We start from the raw sequence: 16,708 nt of genomic DNA, 5'->3' as shown, positions 1-16,708 counted from the left end.
TTTTCCCACCCTAAGTTCCCACACACCCCCTACCTTCCACCCCCATGCCTAGCCTTGCTGCCAGCCTCTGCTCCTGTGAGGCCAGGCATCCTGTAGGGTTCTGTCGGGGGGATTACATCCTCACTTCTCAGTGTCCCTCCTTTCTCAGTCTGACTCTACCTGCCTTGTATCTTTCCAGAGAAATGAATGGCTTCTTCACCACTGATGCTGTTCCTTCCTCTTTCCATCAATGCTCTTGTTTTGCCATTTGTTTTCCTTTAGCTCTTTCAATAACCGTTTGAGGCAAGGGAGAGAGTTGGACCAGATGTTCTCCTAGGCTCATTTTAGGTGTAATATCCTCTATAACTCAACATAAGACATGGACAGCCCCTTCATTTCTCCCCAGAGAAACAGCCCCTGCTGTCTTTCTTTAATGAATTCACCCATAGTGAGGTTGGAGGGGAAGGCAGCAGGAATTGCTGAGATTTATTTTAAACCCTCTTGCAACTGCTTCTCCTGAATCTAAACTCCAGATTTCTACCCAGGGATTCTGAGTTGCCAGACCGCTCCGTGAGAAACTGGGAAATTAGTTCAGAGCTCTCCAGGGTTTTCTTTTATTCATCAAGGAAGAAGCAGGGAAGCAATAAAATGAAAAGAAACAGCAAATAATTAAGACTGACACCATCCTCTCAGTGCCAGCCACCTCACTCACCCAAGTCTTCATTTGAATCAGGAAATAAGATTATAAATGAAGATTTTTTTTCCTCTGGCAACATGAATGCAAAGAAATATTTTAGGTAGGCAACTTCCATCAGCACAGAGAGATCAGCAGGACGCTTATAGAATAGAAGACTATTCGGTGGCAGCCAATTCACTTGCAAATTAAGACACATTCACTGAAGAAGCCCTATATGTTCTACTAAAATGTTTTGTTGGCTGTAGTGTTGGTGGCGGTGGTGGTGGTTTGTTGCAGGCTGCTGTGTACACAGAGCTTATTTGCCACTCGAGATGAAAGAGTTCCTGCAAACTAACCAGAGAATGTTCCCCAGTACCCTGTACATTATTGGAATTCATGGAGGGGAGAATTCAAAAGGAAGATGGGATGAAGACTGAATAACATGAAACTGTTCTCTTCTACTTTCAGGAAAACCCAAAAGTGACCCTGTGGATTTTCACTGTTCTAAGCTCCCCGTGACCTGTGGTGAGGCGAAAGGAATTTTATATAAGAAGAAAATGAAACACGGTGAGTTCCTTGGTCTTCTGCTCTTTGGAATCCCTAGATGAAGGACTCACTAGAAGGGAGGAAAATACCTGGGTGTATAATTGATCAGGAAATGGACCCTAGGCTGCAGAAGAAGAGACACTTCTTAGGAAGGAATTTCCAAACTCTTCCACATCATGGTATTTTTGGCAACCAGATCACTCCACTCCCACCTGGAAGTCACCCATGGGCCCTGCTGTACTGACAGCCACGTCCTTGGTGCATGTAGGCACCACATGAATGCAAAATCGGTCCCACCCCCTCACCACTCAGTCAGGCTTTAGGGCTGGCTTCAGTCCAAGAGGGGAGGCCTTCAGACTCCCCTGCTACTGCTTCCGCCTCACAGAGGAAGTCTCTCTTGACCCGGAAAGGTAGAAGGCCACAATTAGGATGAAGAGGTTTAGGGTGAATTCACAGAGAATGGTGGTAGATCCAAGAATGGGCTTTCTTTTTCTTACAGGATCCTCAGTGAAGTGCATTCAGAATGAGGATGGAACTTGGTTAACACTGAAAGAATTTGAAATGGAAGGAAAAGGAAGAAACACAAAGAACTGGAATCGGAGTATACGTTGCGGAGGAACGACCCTAGCAGAGCTGCTGAAAGTATTATAATGACAAGCGACAGATAGGTGACGGGTTTAAATCCTTGAAGGAGAAGTGGGGTTTTAACAGCAGAAATGTGAAGAGCTCCCGTTAGGATTCAAGAGCATGATTTAAAAGGAGTTAAATGTTCATAGAAACAAAATTGTGGGTGACAAAGTTAGGAGCACAGATTGTTCCTGATGGTGGAGAACTTTAAATGCAAGTAAAGGAGTGCAGGAACTTTAAATGCAGGCAGAGGGCTTTGAGGTCAAGAGAGATGTAAGACGCTCAAAAGAAACTAGCTGAAGAGATGCCTGCAATCACTCTTCTGCATCCTCTACCTGACACTTATTCAAGGCCAGCTCATCTGGCCCCCTGCAGCATTTCCAGACTGCCCAGTCCATGGTCCATCTCTCTGCTGCACGTCCACAGCAGGCTATTCCTGTCCTGAGAACTAGTCTCTGTGATCCCAGGACCCAACACAAGGCCCCTCTCAGTAACACTCAAGAAATTATCACTAGGATGAAATCATAAAGATTTTATCTAGAGAGGAAAAATGGAAGAAGAAAGGAATGGATGGGAAAGAGTAAGAAAGAAGAACTTGGGTCATGGGTTTGAGTGACAGGGGGAAAAGTGATTTTATCACTAAGTGAGGTCCAGAAGAAAAACTGACTGGGGGAGGGAGCTAATTTTTCTTTTTGACGCCTTGGGTTTGAGATCCAGTGTGATGTCTGGGTACAGATACTCATAGGAAGTGGGAAGGCCAGTATCTACAGAAGAAAAACCTCCAGAATAACCTCATTCATTGACTCCTTCTGTCTTTCAGAATGGACTTTTGCTCTGTCCTCCAAGAATAAATCTCAAGAGAGAGTTAAATAGCAAGTGAATTTCTACTACCCTCTCAGTCACCATGTTGCAGACTTTCCCTGTCTGGAGGCTCACCTTAGAGCTTCTGAGTTTCCCAGCTCTGAGTCACCTCCACATTTGGGCATGGCATCTTCAAAACAATTTTCATAGTTAATTTGGGATGGGGAAGCAAATGACTCTAAAATAAAAATTAAATGAAAAAGCTCATCATGTCCATGTGTTTTAGAAAAAAGATCTGGATATTTGGATGGCTATAAACCAAAGGTGTCAGAAATAAAATACTCTAAGCCTAGATAAGATAGCAAGACCCCATCTCTAACACATTTTTTTTAATCAGCCAGGAATGGTGGTGTGCACCTGTAGTCCCAGCTAAGGCTGAGGTAGGAGGATTGCTTGAGCCCAGGAGTTCAAGGCCAGCCTGAGTGATATAGTGAGACTCTGTATTGCTGTACAGAGCGATGTAATGCCAGCACTTGGGGAGACCAAGGTGGGTGGATCCCTTGAGCCCAGGAGTTTGAGACCAGCCTGGGAAACAGGGCAAAACCCCTTCTTTACAAAACATACAAAAATTAGCCAGGCATGGTGGCATGCACCTGTAGTCCCAGCTACTCAGGAGGCTGAGGTGGGAGGATCACTTGAGCTCTGGAGGCAGAGGTTGCAGTGAGGCGAGGTCATGCCACTGCACTCCAGCTGGGGCAACAGAGCAAGACACTGTCTCAAAAAAAAAAAAATTGCTCCAGCATGAAAAGCAAAAAAAGGCCTTGAAATAGACAGGAACAGTATATGAAAGGACAAGAGGATCATCCATGATTGCACACCAAGTATTGCTGAGTGCTCCGTGCTCCTTATTGGTAGCACCGGGATGGAATGATGCGTTTGAACTGAGCTTTGTCTCTACAGGGCCTCCTTATAGCTGGAAATGGCAGTCATCTATTGGCTGCACTAACTTCCCTCCTCAACCTCTTCTGCTTGCTTAGACGTGTTCTCCAGACATCAGTTCCACTCACGAGCTTCCCATTAGTTGTGAACTTCCAGCAGAGACAATGGTACCTCCCCCATGTTGCCCTGGAGGCTGACCTGACCAGGCTGGATTCATTCCAAGTTTAAGGCACTGGTCTCCCAATGCCATTTATTATATAAATCATCTTTCCCATGCTGATCTTAAATACCCTGAGAATCAGGGGTGCTCAGTGTAACATCATAGTAGCAAAAAATTAGGGCCAAACACAAGTTCTATCAGTATTGCAGGATAAAGTGATACAGTTACAGAATGGTTTTTTAAAAACTTTTCTTATAGAATATTAGACCTTTGATATAGATATGTGTTTAAATACATGGATTCATAAGTATGGAGTTATCATTCAATCAATGGAAAGCCACCAGAGGGTTCTGCAGTCAGGAGAGCCTCAGGACACTTAATGCTAGTTGTGACGTGTGGGGAAGGAGCCCCTTGTTGCTTATGTGACTGTGTAGGTAGGTCTACGAGTGAAAAAATAGCCGAAAGGCTCAACTGCACTTATTTTGAGATGAGATCACAGGGGCATTTGCTTTCTGTATTATACATTTATGTACAGTTGGAATTACTATAATGACCAATTTGTTACTTTTGCAACCAGAAAAAAAAGGATCTTTAAAATCCAGACCATTAATTAATATCCCAACATGATAATACCCTCTAACTCTCCTAATGCCACTTGTCAGCACATAATAGCCAGGGGCATGTTTGACCCAGCCTCTCAGTCCCACCTTCCAGGGCCAGGTCGGGAGAATAAGATGAACGTTTATCTGACTGAGAATGGGCCAGTGAGGGCCTTGCCCACAGCCCCATCATCCAGTGTCACTGCCGCACGTCCGTCCGTCTCCACTGCAGTCTCACTTATGTATGTGTACAACAAAGAGACCGATGCTGGTACTCCCAAAATGTGTTTTGTGGTTGCCCTGCAGGGTGCTGCCTCCATGACCCACACATGACGGGCAGCTGGTGTAAAGAGCCACAGGCTGGGCGTGTGACAGCCTCCATCTCCAGAAGGGCCTGGATGCAGCCAGCAGTTGCCACTCTATCAGCATATAGTGTGGGGCTGAGGAAAACAGCTTTTGGGGTTTTATTTTTTTTGTACCAAAAGTCCATGGCCATCATGGGTGGTCCAGAGATGCCAGGAGGCATGAGAGGAGGTTGCCAAAGCCTCCACAGTGAATGAGACTCAGGAGGGCACTAATTCCTGCTGTATTGCAATTTGACAGATTCTAGAATCTTTTGTTAGAAGGAACCCCATTGAAAGTGGGTCTGTTTGCAAGTAGTAGCATAAATGGGCTTACCTAAAATCTATAAATGAGGGATGTGTTTCCTCTGGAACTCAAGAGGACTAAAGGATGCTGGGAGGCTTATTAGAACACTGTGGGTACTTAGAGGGTCAATAATTATTTTTTGACAGTGTCAGGGATGGAGCATCCCTCGACTGACCAGATAATGGCCAGAAATTGGTGGTGGATCCCTGTACTATGCCTGGGGCAGTGGCCCATACTTTTTTGTTTTAGTTGAATCCCACATCCATGCGGAAACACAAACCCCATCCTTTTCTGTGAGCTCCTTGTGAGTAATGTCCTGAGTGTGTCACGTGAATGTGCTGAGAGAAGGGTGTCTCAGGGTGATGTTACACCTGTGCTCCTAGAGAAGGTCAGATGCAGTTCAAATCCTGCTTGCAGATTGTGTACGGTGGCAGAACTGTCGAGGTACCCCATGGTAGCCAGATAATGGTCTGTTGTGTCCCTTCGGGGCTGAAAGCAACTGCAGCTGAGATGCTGTTGAAATACGCACTGAACCGAACACATTAGTCAAATCTATGCCTGCAGAGTATTTACCACTTGCTAAGTGGATGGAGTCAGTAATTTCAATAACATTGGGCCTTCACAGATGGGGTCACAGCATTCAGGTTGTAGTAATTCACCGTGAGGCATCATTCATTCTTTCCAAGCTTAAGAACAGACCAAATTGGGCTGTGAAATGGAGAAACCGTGGGGATAATCATCCCTTCTCTAAATACATCTTCCATAATGAGTTTTCGTCCTTGAAAGCCGTGTTTTAATTCATATTGATCAGTATTAAATATTTTAACAGAGAAGGTCCATGGAGTTCCATGTTGTAAAGCCCATTGTAAGTGCCAAAGATAACTTAATTTTGATTATTTTAATTTGTTATTTACTGGGTCACAGCATCCGTGCCCACTATGGAACATTTTAGGGCCATGTTATGTTACGACCCTAGGCAGTTAGGCAAGGCACCAGGAAAAACAGTTCCCATACTCCTGCACCTAAATGCCAGTTATCATCATTTCTTACTTTGGTCAGTTAGATCTATTAACAGAGGCTTGGTGGGGCTCAGCAAATGCGGCCCAGAGTGGCCCAGCTCAAAGCACAAGCTTGCCAGCAGGCGGCAGCACAGCTCAAAACACGGCAGAACCCGTTAGCAAGCCACAGCCAGAGAAGAAAAGCCCTAGTGGTGGTGGTCACCACCCAGACTCCCTGCGTGTTGTGCCATTTGTCTTGCAGTTTCCCCCAGGGAGGTGGCATCAGCTCCCCCCACCATAAATTGTGTTTGGATATCCACTGTGGCACACACAAAATGATGTGTTCTAGAACCCCACAGGGTCAGCATTCCTGGGTCATCAGTGGTAGTGGCAGCTGGTCCTAGCGGTGTCCACATGATCTGCCCTTGCAGTGGAAAAACTTGGATGAATGCGAGGTGTGCCGTAAAGGGGGATAACTTCTCTGCTGCAGTACTTGTCCATGAGTCTTCCGTGAAGACTGTCACATCCCCCCTGTGGAAGCCAAGAGGTGAGTGGGATGCAGCCCCGCCTCGGGCACACAGCACTCACGTCCGGATGGAAAGGGCAGGACCTGTGAGCATTGCGGACAAGGGTGTGATGCACAGCAGTCTGGTGCCAGAGACTCTGGGCCTCTCTGGGTCTCTGAGGCTGCCAGCGAGCCTCTTGGCCCCACACTGCTTCTGTCCCTGGAGGTGCCCTTTCCTAGGATGTTATTCCTTGGACAGCAGGGACTCCTGTCCAAGGGGAGTTGGGGACAGGAAAAGCCAGCTTATGTTCTGTGCCTGCTCAGGAAAGACAGGAAGCACGGCTTGTCACACATTTCACCATGGTCTCATCAGGCTGATGGAGGCCTGAGGTCCCTGCAGGTGAAAGCCCGGATTCTGACACTCAAGCCTGGCAGCCTGGGTTCCTTTGTGCTCCCAGCAGCTCAGACAGGGAAAAGAGCCCACGCTTACAGTGACACCACCTTCCTCAGGCTGCCCACCTGCCGCCACCACTGATGCGAGGGAAGGGTCAATGCTGGAGGCCCCACGTGGGGATCTTGGACACTCTGGGAGGTATCCCACCCTCATGGCTGAGCTCATCCTTCCTGAGGGAAGACAGTGGCAGCCACAGGAACGGTGGCCATTTCCAGGGACCTTGCCCTCTGTTCACCTTTTGTCCAACCTCTCAGGATGCTGTGGAGTTGCACCTTCTGCAGGATAAGAGGCCTTCAGGAAGCCAACAGTGTCATCATGTATCTAAGATCCTGGAGAGGCAGATGCAGCCTCAGGACCAGCTGGTAAGTTGGATGCCAACCCCAAGCCTACGCTTTTCCCTTCTCACATGAGAAGCACAAACAGGCACAGGGTCAGGGCATTGCACCAAAGGGAGGCTTCAATGTCTCCTTTTAGAGGATGACGATTTAATGCCCAAACACAGAGTCTAAACAAAATCCCACACACCCCGTGAGCCTTGGTAAGCACGGTTGTAATGCTGACTGGGCTTGGCTGCCCCATCCGTGTGCATGTCTAGACATTCACCTGGCTTCACTTTCCAAGCTGCATTTCACTTTCAAGCCCTCTTCACATTTTACAGAAATATGAGTTCCTCCTCTTGAAGGCCTACTGTCATCCACAAAGCTCCTTTTTTACAGGCATTCCATTTAATGTAAGTCACATTTTACAGTTCCCTTGCATAAAATGCACTTTGAGAAATGTGGGGGCTGAGTCCAGCAGGTGTTGCAGTTTGCTCAGGAAGCTGGAGAACGGGAGAGAAGGACAGCACGGCAGCAGTGGAGCAGTGTAGCGGGGATTTCGCTGCACACTCTGGAGAGGGACTACCTGGCTCAAACTCCACCCTACCACTCACGGGCTATGGGATACTGGGCAAGTTGCTGCCCCTCCTGTGTATCTTTTCAGTTTCATCTTCTCTTTAGGAGGAATGTCTTTCCTACTAGAGATTAAGAGTCACAGAGGCCAGCTGGGGGCAGCCGCTCATGCCTGTAATCCCAGCACTTTGGGAGGCTGAGGCCAGCAGATCACTTGAGGTCAGGAGTTCAAGACCAGCCTGGCCAACATAGCAAAACCCCATCTCTACTAAAAATACAAAAATTAGCCAGGCGTGGTGGCGGGCACCTGTAATCCCAGCTACTTGGGAGGCTGAGGAAGTAGAATCACTTGAACCTGGGAGGCAGAGGTTGCGTGAGCCAAGATGGTACCACTGCACTCCAGCCTGGGTGACAAAGCAAGACTCCATCTCAAAAAAAAACAAGAGCCACAGATGCCAAACTGTGTGGGTTCCCATCCCAGCTCTGCCACTTTCTAGCTGGGACATCTTGGGTAGGCTCCTTGACCTCTCCATCCCTCGGTTTCCTCATCTGTGAAATGGGCATCATTATTTATGGTACCCATAAATGTGGAGATTACATATTCATATGCTTGGCTTATAATTTAGTTTATCTAGTGCCTAGAACAATAGCTGGCCTACAGAAGTCAGATGGTGTTATCATTATCACCCTGGAAATGAAGACTTGGATTGTATTTAAACTGGATCCTTTCCAGTGATGACAGCTGTGCTGACGTCTCCTCTCTGGTGGCTTTGTCCTGATTCGCGGTTACGGTGAGCCCTTTCAGGAAGCAATGCGGTTGGACCTGGTTAAGGAGAGGCTGAATACGGAAGTGTACACGGTGGCATAGTTTGTGCGGGACATGCGCCTGATCTTCCGCAACCATAAAACATTTCACAAGGTAAAGGGCATGTCCTGCTTCCTTTTTGCATCTTTTCTACTTTCCCCTAATTTCTGGGACAGCAGAATTTTGCAAGGATTACCCTCAGTTTCATCCTGGGGAGAGCTCAAACGAGACAAGGATTACAGAAAAAAAACCACCTCAGCATTCTTGGAGGCAAGGAGTGAGTGGCAAAAAGAACAGCAAGCAGGACAGGGGAGGGATCTCCGGAACAGCAGCTGAAAAAACAAAGGCTCTGTTCCCAGATCGGCAGCTCGCTCCCAACGTGAGCAGTAAATGGCATCCAGCTTCTTTGTTCAAACTGGAAGGAAAGGCAGTTTATGCCTACATTGTTCTTCCTGCCTCAGAAATATGAAAACAAATAAGTAAACAAAATAAAATCAGTTAAACTTCCTGGATACTTATGCTTGCATTTTTTTACACATACATTTCTCATTGGACTCAAACATCTGGAATTGCCTTCAGATACAGTGTTGCTTTCATCCTCCTTTACTAGGGAGGGACCAGCTAGTTGAGCTATCCTGCAATCCCAACATTTGTAACTTTGGTTTGTCCTGATTTTTTGTTTGTTTGTTTGTTTGTTTGTTTTTGTTTTTGAGACGGAGTCTCGCTCTGTCGCCCAGGCTGGAGCGCAGTGGCGGGATCTCCGCTCACTGCAAGCTCCGCCTCCCAGGTTCAGGCCATTCTCCTGCTTCAGCCTCCCGAGTAGCTGGGACTACAGGCGCCCGCCACCTCGCCCGGCTAGTTTTTTGTATTTTTTTTTAGTAGAGACGGAGTTTCACCGTGTTAGCCAGGATGGTGTCCATCTCCTGACCTCGTGATCCGCCCGGCTCGGCCTCCCAAAGTGCTGGGATTACAGGCTTGAGCCACCGCGCCCGGCCAGTTTGTCCTGATTTTTATCCTCACTTGTGCAGATATTTCTTGGGAGGTACCTAAGGAAGATTTTCATCTCCACCCAGCTTCCTTCCCTTCTTCCATGCCAGGAGTTGGCATGTTCACAAACCACAAACTGTAAACGGGTACCCACTCATGGAGCTGCAGGCAGAAAGGGCTGACCAGAGAGCCACTCAGTGCCTGGCGTATCCTTAGCCCTGGAGAACAGAGGGTCATCCTTCATCAGTGAGTAGGCTTTCAAGAAATGCATTTAAAAACATTCTTTAAGCTATTTTGCACCATGCTCAGATTTGCCATGATCAAAACTAAACCTTCAGTCCAAATCACCTGTCAGGTGGAAGTTAACAACCAGGTGGAGACTCATGCTTTTCAACATTTTAGTAGCAGCGTCTCCCCATCCATTCTGCCTCACTGCTGGGCCTCCTAAAAAAATATGAGTGAAACTGGGAGTAGTGACTCACATCTGCAATCCCAGCTTTTGGGGAGTCCGAGGTGAGGGAATCACCTGAAGCCAGGAGTTTGAGACCAGCCTGAGCAACATAGCAAGACCTCCTCACCCCGATCTCTGAGGAAAAAAAAAAAAAAGTTTTAAAAATCTGGGCATACAGCTACTCGGGAGGCTGAGGCAGGAGAATGGCGTGAAGCCGGGAGGCGGAGCTTGCAGTGAGCTGAGATCCGGCCACTGCACTCCAGCCTGGGCGACAGAGCGAGACTCTGTCTCAAAAAAAAAAAAAAAATCTGGCCGGGCGCGGTGGCTCAAGCCTGTAATCCCAGCACTTTGGGAGGCCGAGACGGGCGGATCACGAGGTCAGGAGATCGAGACCATCCTGGCTAACACGGTGAAACCCCGTCTCTATTAAGAAATACAAAAAACTAGCCGGGCGAGGTGGCGGGCGCCTGTAGTCCCAGCTACTCGGGAGGCTGAGGCAGGAGAATGGCGTGAACCCGGGAGGCGGAGCTTGCAGTGAGCTGAGATCCGGCCACTGCACTCCAGTCTGGGTGACAGAGCGAGACTCCGCCTCAAAAAAAAAAAAAAAAAAAAAAAAAAAAAAAAAAATCTGGGCATAGTGGCATGTGCCTGTAGTTTCAGCTACTCAGGAGGCTGAGGTGGGAGGATCACTTGTGCCCAGGAATTGAAGGCTGCAGTGAGTTATGATGGTGCCACCGCACCACAGCCTGGGTGACAGGGAAAGACCTGACTCAAAAACAAAAAACAAAAAAATCTATGAGTGATCTGATGGCTGTAATCTTTCGTCCTTCAACGTGTTTGTTTGCTTTTTTCTCTTTCAGGCTTCCGACTTTGGCAAGGCAGAACTTAACTTAGAGGCAGATTTTGAAAAAGATCTCAAAGACGTGCTTGGTTTTCACGAAGCCAGTGAACGTGGTTTCTGGACTCTTCCTTTACCCTGTTCTGAAAAGACTGAAGCATCGCAACCTCAGGATTCAGCTGATGGGACCCTGGCTTGGACTGTTAATTGCCCGTGAGTCTGGGATGTAATTCGCTGCCCTCAGGACCCAAACCCAGACCCTTCATAGGATTATCACACCCTTCACCACCTTTATTCTTTCTTTTTACCTTTAAAAGGCTATATCCACACTAAAAAAAACAAAATTAGTACTTCCTTAATACCATCAGATACCCCATCATAGTTCACAGTCTCCCCACTGTCTCAGAAGTCTTTTTAGAGTTGATTTGTTCAAATCAGGATCTAAACAAGTTGCACACATTGCATTTGGCTCACCTGTCCCTATGTCTCTTTTAAGCTATAAATTGTCATGTATTTATTGAAGAACTCAGGGCTTTGGTCCTATTACATTTTTTGCAATCTGGAATTTTCTGGTTGCATTTTCTTAGTGGTATAGTCCTCTCTTCCTCTCATTTTTTGTAAGCTAGAAGTTAGATCTAGAAGCTTGCTTTAACTCAGGTTTTGAGGGGTTTGCTTTGATTTGGGGTTTTTTGGGCAAAAGCAGGCTTCGCAGGGGGAATTTAGTATTATTTTTTATGTTAAGCTTGGCAGCAGGTGCAGGTGTTGTCAGCCTGATCATCTGTCACCTGACGGTTTTAGCAATACCTAAATCCGTGATATCATCAGGGGTCGCAAAATGATGAGATTCAGATTTTATTTTTTTACATCATTATTGGTCAGATTTCTTCTGCAAATAGCTTCTCTTTAACAATATTCAGTTATCTTGAAATATAGGTTGTACAAAAAATAGGATAAATGCTTGTTTTTTTTATTTAGCAATGTTCAAAATAACAAATTGATTTCCTAATATCCTCTAAAGGTAACCAGGGATTTTTTTATTGATTTATCTTGAACCCACATATTTAAATATACGTAGTATGCTACAAACCATTGCAGTTAATACCTTTATTGATGCTTGAGTTGCCCACTTTTTTTTTTTTTTTTTTTTTTTTTGAGACAGGGTCTCACTCTGTCACCCAGGCTGGAGTGCAAAGGCGCCATCTTGGCTCACTGCAACCTCCTCCTCCTGGGTGCAAGTGATTCTCCTGCCTCAGCCTCCGAGTAGCTGGGATTACAGGCCTGTGCAAGTTCCTCACTTTTAGTGAGAATCTCCTCAGTTTGCCTCCTGAATTGTTTTGAAATGACCCCAGCACTCTTCAATGGTGTATTAGCTATCATTGCTGTGTAACAAATGACCTCAAAGCTTAGTTGCTTGAAAAGAAAAAAACCATTTTATTGCTCACCATTCTGTGGGTCAGGAATTCAGGCATCATCCATGAGGATGCTTACCGTTGCTCTACATGGTCCTGGCAGACCCCATTCATACTTGCACACTGTCACTTCTGCCACAATCTATTGGTGAAAGCAAGTCACAGGGCCAGATTCAGAAGGAGGGAGAATAGACCCTACCTCTTGATGCAGTGAGTGACAAAGGCACATTTCAAAGGAGAATGTTGCTTGGGAAGAAACATTGCTGCTCCCATCTTTAGAAGCAATCTACTGTAGTTCACCCTCTAGCCAAGTAGTTCCCATCTTTCCCATATGCAAAGGACACTCCTCTCCCCTCAGAAGTCTCGCTCTCTGCAGCACTGGAACAAAGTCCAGGACCTCCTTATCTAAATCAGGTTCAGATCAGATAAGCCTTCTTGGGACTGGGCACAGTGGCTCACACCTGAAATCCCAGCACTTTAGGAGGCCGAGGCAGGTGGATCGCTTGAGTCCAAGAGTTCAAGACCAGCCTGGGCAACATGGCAAAACCTCATCTCTACAAAAAACATTTTTTTTTTTAATTAGCTGGGCATGGTGGCACACACCTCTAGTCCCAGCTACTCATGAGGCTGAGGCGGAAGGATGAGCCTGGTAGGCAGCGGTCGCAGTGAGCCAAGAATGCACCACTGCACTCTAGCCTGGGCAACAGAGACCCTGCGAAAAAAAAGAAAAGAAAAGAAAAAGAGGAGGGGAGAGGAGAAGTAAAAAGGAAGCAGAGGGGAGGGGAGGGGAGGGGAGGGGAGGGGAGGGGAGGGGAGGGGAGGGGAAGGGAAGGGAAGGGAAGGGAAGGGAAGGGAAGGGAAGGGAAGGGAAGGGAAGGGAAGGGAAGGGAAGGGAAGGGAAGGGAAGGGAAGGGAAGGGGAAAATGAAAGAAAAAGGCTCCTCAAGTATGGTTCATTGGGTGCAGCTCCTTGGGTGCACCTCCTCTTAAACTAGAATCCAGTGAGCTGAAAAATTGTTTCTCCCCTGCTGCCAACATTCAGTGATGAAACAGGGACAGAATAACCACTAAAGATACTTCCATTCAAACAGGGAAGAAGGAAGCAGCAGTCACTCATTTATAGCAATTCTGAAATCCAGTCAAGCACATGGTGCTAGTTCTCCCTAATCCCAGGGCAGGAAATTTTCCCAGACACATGATTTATATGTATTATACATCTCTAATTCCCATCCAATCCCACAGGCTTCTTCCTTGTCTTCCTAGGTTCTACATTGGTGTCTCTCTTCTCCAACGGTATTACTCACTTGCTCAATCCCCAGGTACAACAATATAATTTAACAGAATTTCAATACTCAGACCACTATGAAAAACAAACTAAACCGATTTCAAAATTTCTGCAGGGTTTATTTTTGTTTGTTATAGATTTCATATGCCATTGCAGAGGGTATTTAAGATACCATTGCAGAGGATTTGGCACTTGTATTTATACAAGAGATTGGTCTATAGTTTTTACAGACTGTCAAAGTCAGATTTATGGTTATCCTACCTCGGTAAAATAACTTGTAAAATTTTCTACCTTTTAAGATGTTCTGGAATAATTTATAGTGTTTTAAATTAACCAAAAGGATGTGACCCAGAGTTCACTAGGGAGATAGTGTTGGCCACATTATATGCTTTTTTTATGCATATACTCTGTTGGTTTTTGAGACAGTTCTGCTTTTATGTTTTTCTAAGAAGTCATCTATTTCATTTGTGGTTAAAAGTTAATACAGGTGGTCAGCCAGGCGCAGTGGCTCAGGCCTGTAATCCCAGCACTTTGGGAGGCCGAGGTGAGTAGATCATGAGTCAAGAGATCGAGACCAGCCTGACCAACATGGTGAAACCCCATCTCAAATAAACACAAAAACTAGCCAGACGTGGTGTTGTGCGCCTGTAATCCCAGCTACTCAGGAGACTGAGGCAGGAGAATCGCTTGAACCTGGGAGGCGGAGGTTGCAGTGAGCTGAGATCGCACAACTGTACTCCAACCTGGGCGACAGAGTAAGACTCTGTTTCAAAAAAAAAGAAAAAAGTAATATAGGTGGTCTCATTTCTATCATATTTTGATATTTCTCTTTTTAATGTTTTAATGTTATTTTTGTCTTTTTTTTTTTTTTTGCTTCCGCCTTCTATTTTGGAAGGCATCATAACGGTTTTTAGTTCCCATATTTACCCATAAGTTTTCCCAATGCATTTCTACTTACTTTTTTAACGTCAAAGTCAAAATATCTGTAATGTGCTGGGAAAACTGGCTAGCCATATGTAGAAAGCTGAAACTGGATCTCTTTCTTACACCTTATACAAAAATTAATTCAAGATGGATTAGAGACTTAAATGTTAGACCTAAAACCATAAAAATCCTAGAAGAAAACCTAGGCAATACCATTCAGGACATAGGCATGGGCAAGGACTTCATGACTAAAACAACAAAAGCAATGGCAACAAAAGCCAAAATTGACAAATGGGATCTAATTAAACTAAAGAGCTTCTGCACAGCAAAAGAAACTACCATCAGAGTGAACAGGCAACCTACAGAATGCGAGAAAATTTTTGCAATCTACTCATCTGACAAAGGGCTAATATCCAGAACCTACAAAGAACTCAATCAAATTTACAAGAAAAAAACAACCCCATCAAAAAGTAGGCGAAGGATATGAACAGACACTTCTCAAAAGAAGACATTTATACAGCCAACAGACACAGGAAAAAATGCTCATCATCACTGGCCATCAGAGAAATACAAATCAAAACCACAATGAGATACCATCTCACACTAGTTAGAATGGCAATCATTAAAAAGTCAGGAAACAACAGATGCTGGAGAGGATGTGGAGAAACAGGAACACTTTTACACTGTTGGTGGGACTGTAAACTAGTTCAACCATTGTGGAAGACAGTGTGGCAATTTCTCAAGGATCTAGAACTAGAAATACCATTTGACCCAGCCATCCCACTACTGGGGATATACCCAAAGGATTATAAATCATACTGCTATAAAGACACATGCACATGTATGTTTATTGTGGCACTATTCACAATAGCAAAGACTTGGAACCAACGCAGATATCCATCAATGATAGACTGGATTAAGAAAATGTGGCACGTATACACCATGGAATACTATGCAGCCATAAAAAATGATGAGTCCACGTCCTTTGTAGGGACATGGATGCAGCTGGAAACCATCATTCTCAGCAAACTATCGCAAGAAAAGAAAACCAAACACCGCATGTTCTCACTCATAGGTGGGAATTGAACAATGAGAACACTTGGACACAGGAAGGGGAACATCACACACTGGGGCCTGTTGTGGGGTGGGGGGAGCGGGGAGGGATAGCATTAGGAGATATACCTAATGTAAATGACGAGTTAATGGGTGCAGCACACCAACATGGCACATGTATACATATGTAACAAACCTGCACGTTGTGCACATGTACCCTAGAACTTGAAGTATAATAATAAAAAAAGGAATATAGGTGGTCTTATTTCTATCATAATTTGATATTTCTCTTTTTAATGTTTTAATATTATTTTTGTCTTTTTTTTTTTTTTTGCTTCTGCCTTCTATTTTGGAAGGCATCATAACGGTTTTTAGTTCCAATATTTACCCACAAGTTTTCCCAATGTATTTTGACTTGCTTTTTTAATGTCAAAGTCAAAATATCTGTAATGTGCCACATTCTTAAGGCAATGCGTTTATCACTTTGATACCTCTCAGCTCCCTTATTCCTGTCTTTTCACTTTCTTGAAACATAGACATGCATTAGTATTAATTTTTTTGCTTTTACTCTATAAATTATGTTTATTCTATTCAATGATATTATGTCATTATTAGTTTCACATTATGTAAATTTGTCCTGTCATATGTCATATAAAGTAATTCAAAAGCAAAAATTAAGTGTGTGTTACATGATAACCTGTATTTATGAGAACAATATTAACGTGTTTCTGTTTTCGCTATTTTAAGATTCCCTGCTGATCTTTTCTTGTCACGACTTCTCCATACTTCCTTTTTGCTCCACCTTTCAGTCAACTGAAGTATATCTTTAAGTAATTTGAAAAGAATTACATGGATGGTATGTTTTCTGACTCACCATATCTTAGAATGTGTTCTATTGTTTTCATAAATTTATAACATAATATATATCTCATCACAACTTCTCACCTTCAAAATTGATTTAAACTTTGTTCCACTGTCTTTGGGGATTTTATTCTACAACTCTGAAATCTAAGTCCAGCCAGAATTCTGCCTCTTCATCAGTGTGTGGAAGCCAGTGATATTTCCCCTGTTATCCCAATAGTTCTATATTTAGTTATTTTTGCCAGGATAGGTTTCAAATATAGTATTCTTTTCA

General features: G+C 44.8%; 1 protein-coding gene across 1 annotated transcript in view; it reads left to right on the top strand.

Annotated features, from left to right (window-relative positions):
* The window catches only part of LOC105473952 (SP110 nuclear body protein), a 53,716-nt gene extending 40,023 nt beyond the window's left edge, over window positions 1–13,693 (top strand). Inside the window, 9 exon segments of the mRNA XM_071073508.1 lie at window positions 1,124–1,222; window positions 1,701–1,843; window positions 6,405–6,520; window positions 7,187–7,212; window positions 7,215–7,294; window positions 7,731–7,876; window positions 8,597–8,741; window positions 10,926–11,116; window positions 13,575–13,693. Coding sequence (XP_070929609.1) covers window positions 1,124–1,222; window positions 1,701–1,843; window positions 6,405–6,520; window positions 7,187–7,212; window positions 7,215–7,294; window positions 7,731–7,876; window positions 8,597–8,741; window positions 10,926–11,116; window positions 13,575–13,644 — 1,016 coding nt within the window. The 3' untranslated portion in view covers window positions 13,645–13,693.
* The last annotated feature ends 3,015 nt before the right edge of the window (window positions 13,694–16,708 follow it).

Source organism: Macaca nemestrina, chromosome 11 (genome assembly GCF_043159975.1).
Source record: "Macaca nemestrina isolate mMacNem1 chromosome 11, mMacNem.hap1, whole genome shotgun sequence".
NCBI classification, from domain to species: Eukaryota; Metazoa; Chordata; class Mammalia; order Primates; family Cercopithecidae; genus Macaca; species Macaca nemestrina.
This window is presented reverse-complemented; position numbering and strand designations above follow the sequence as displayed.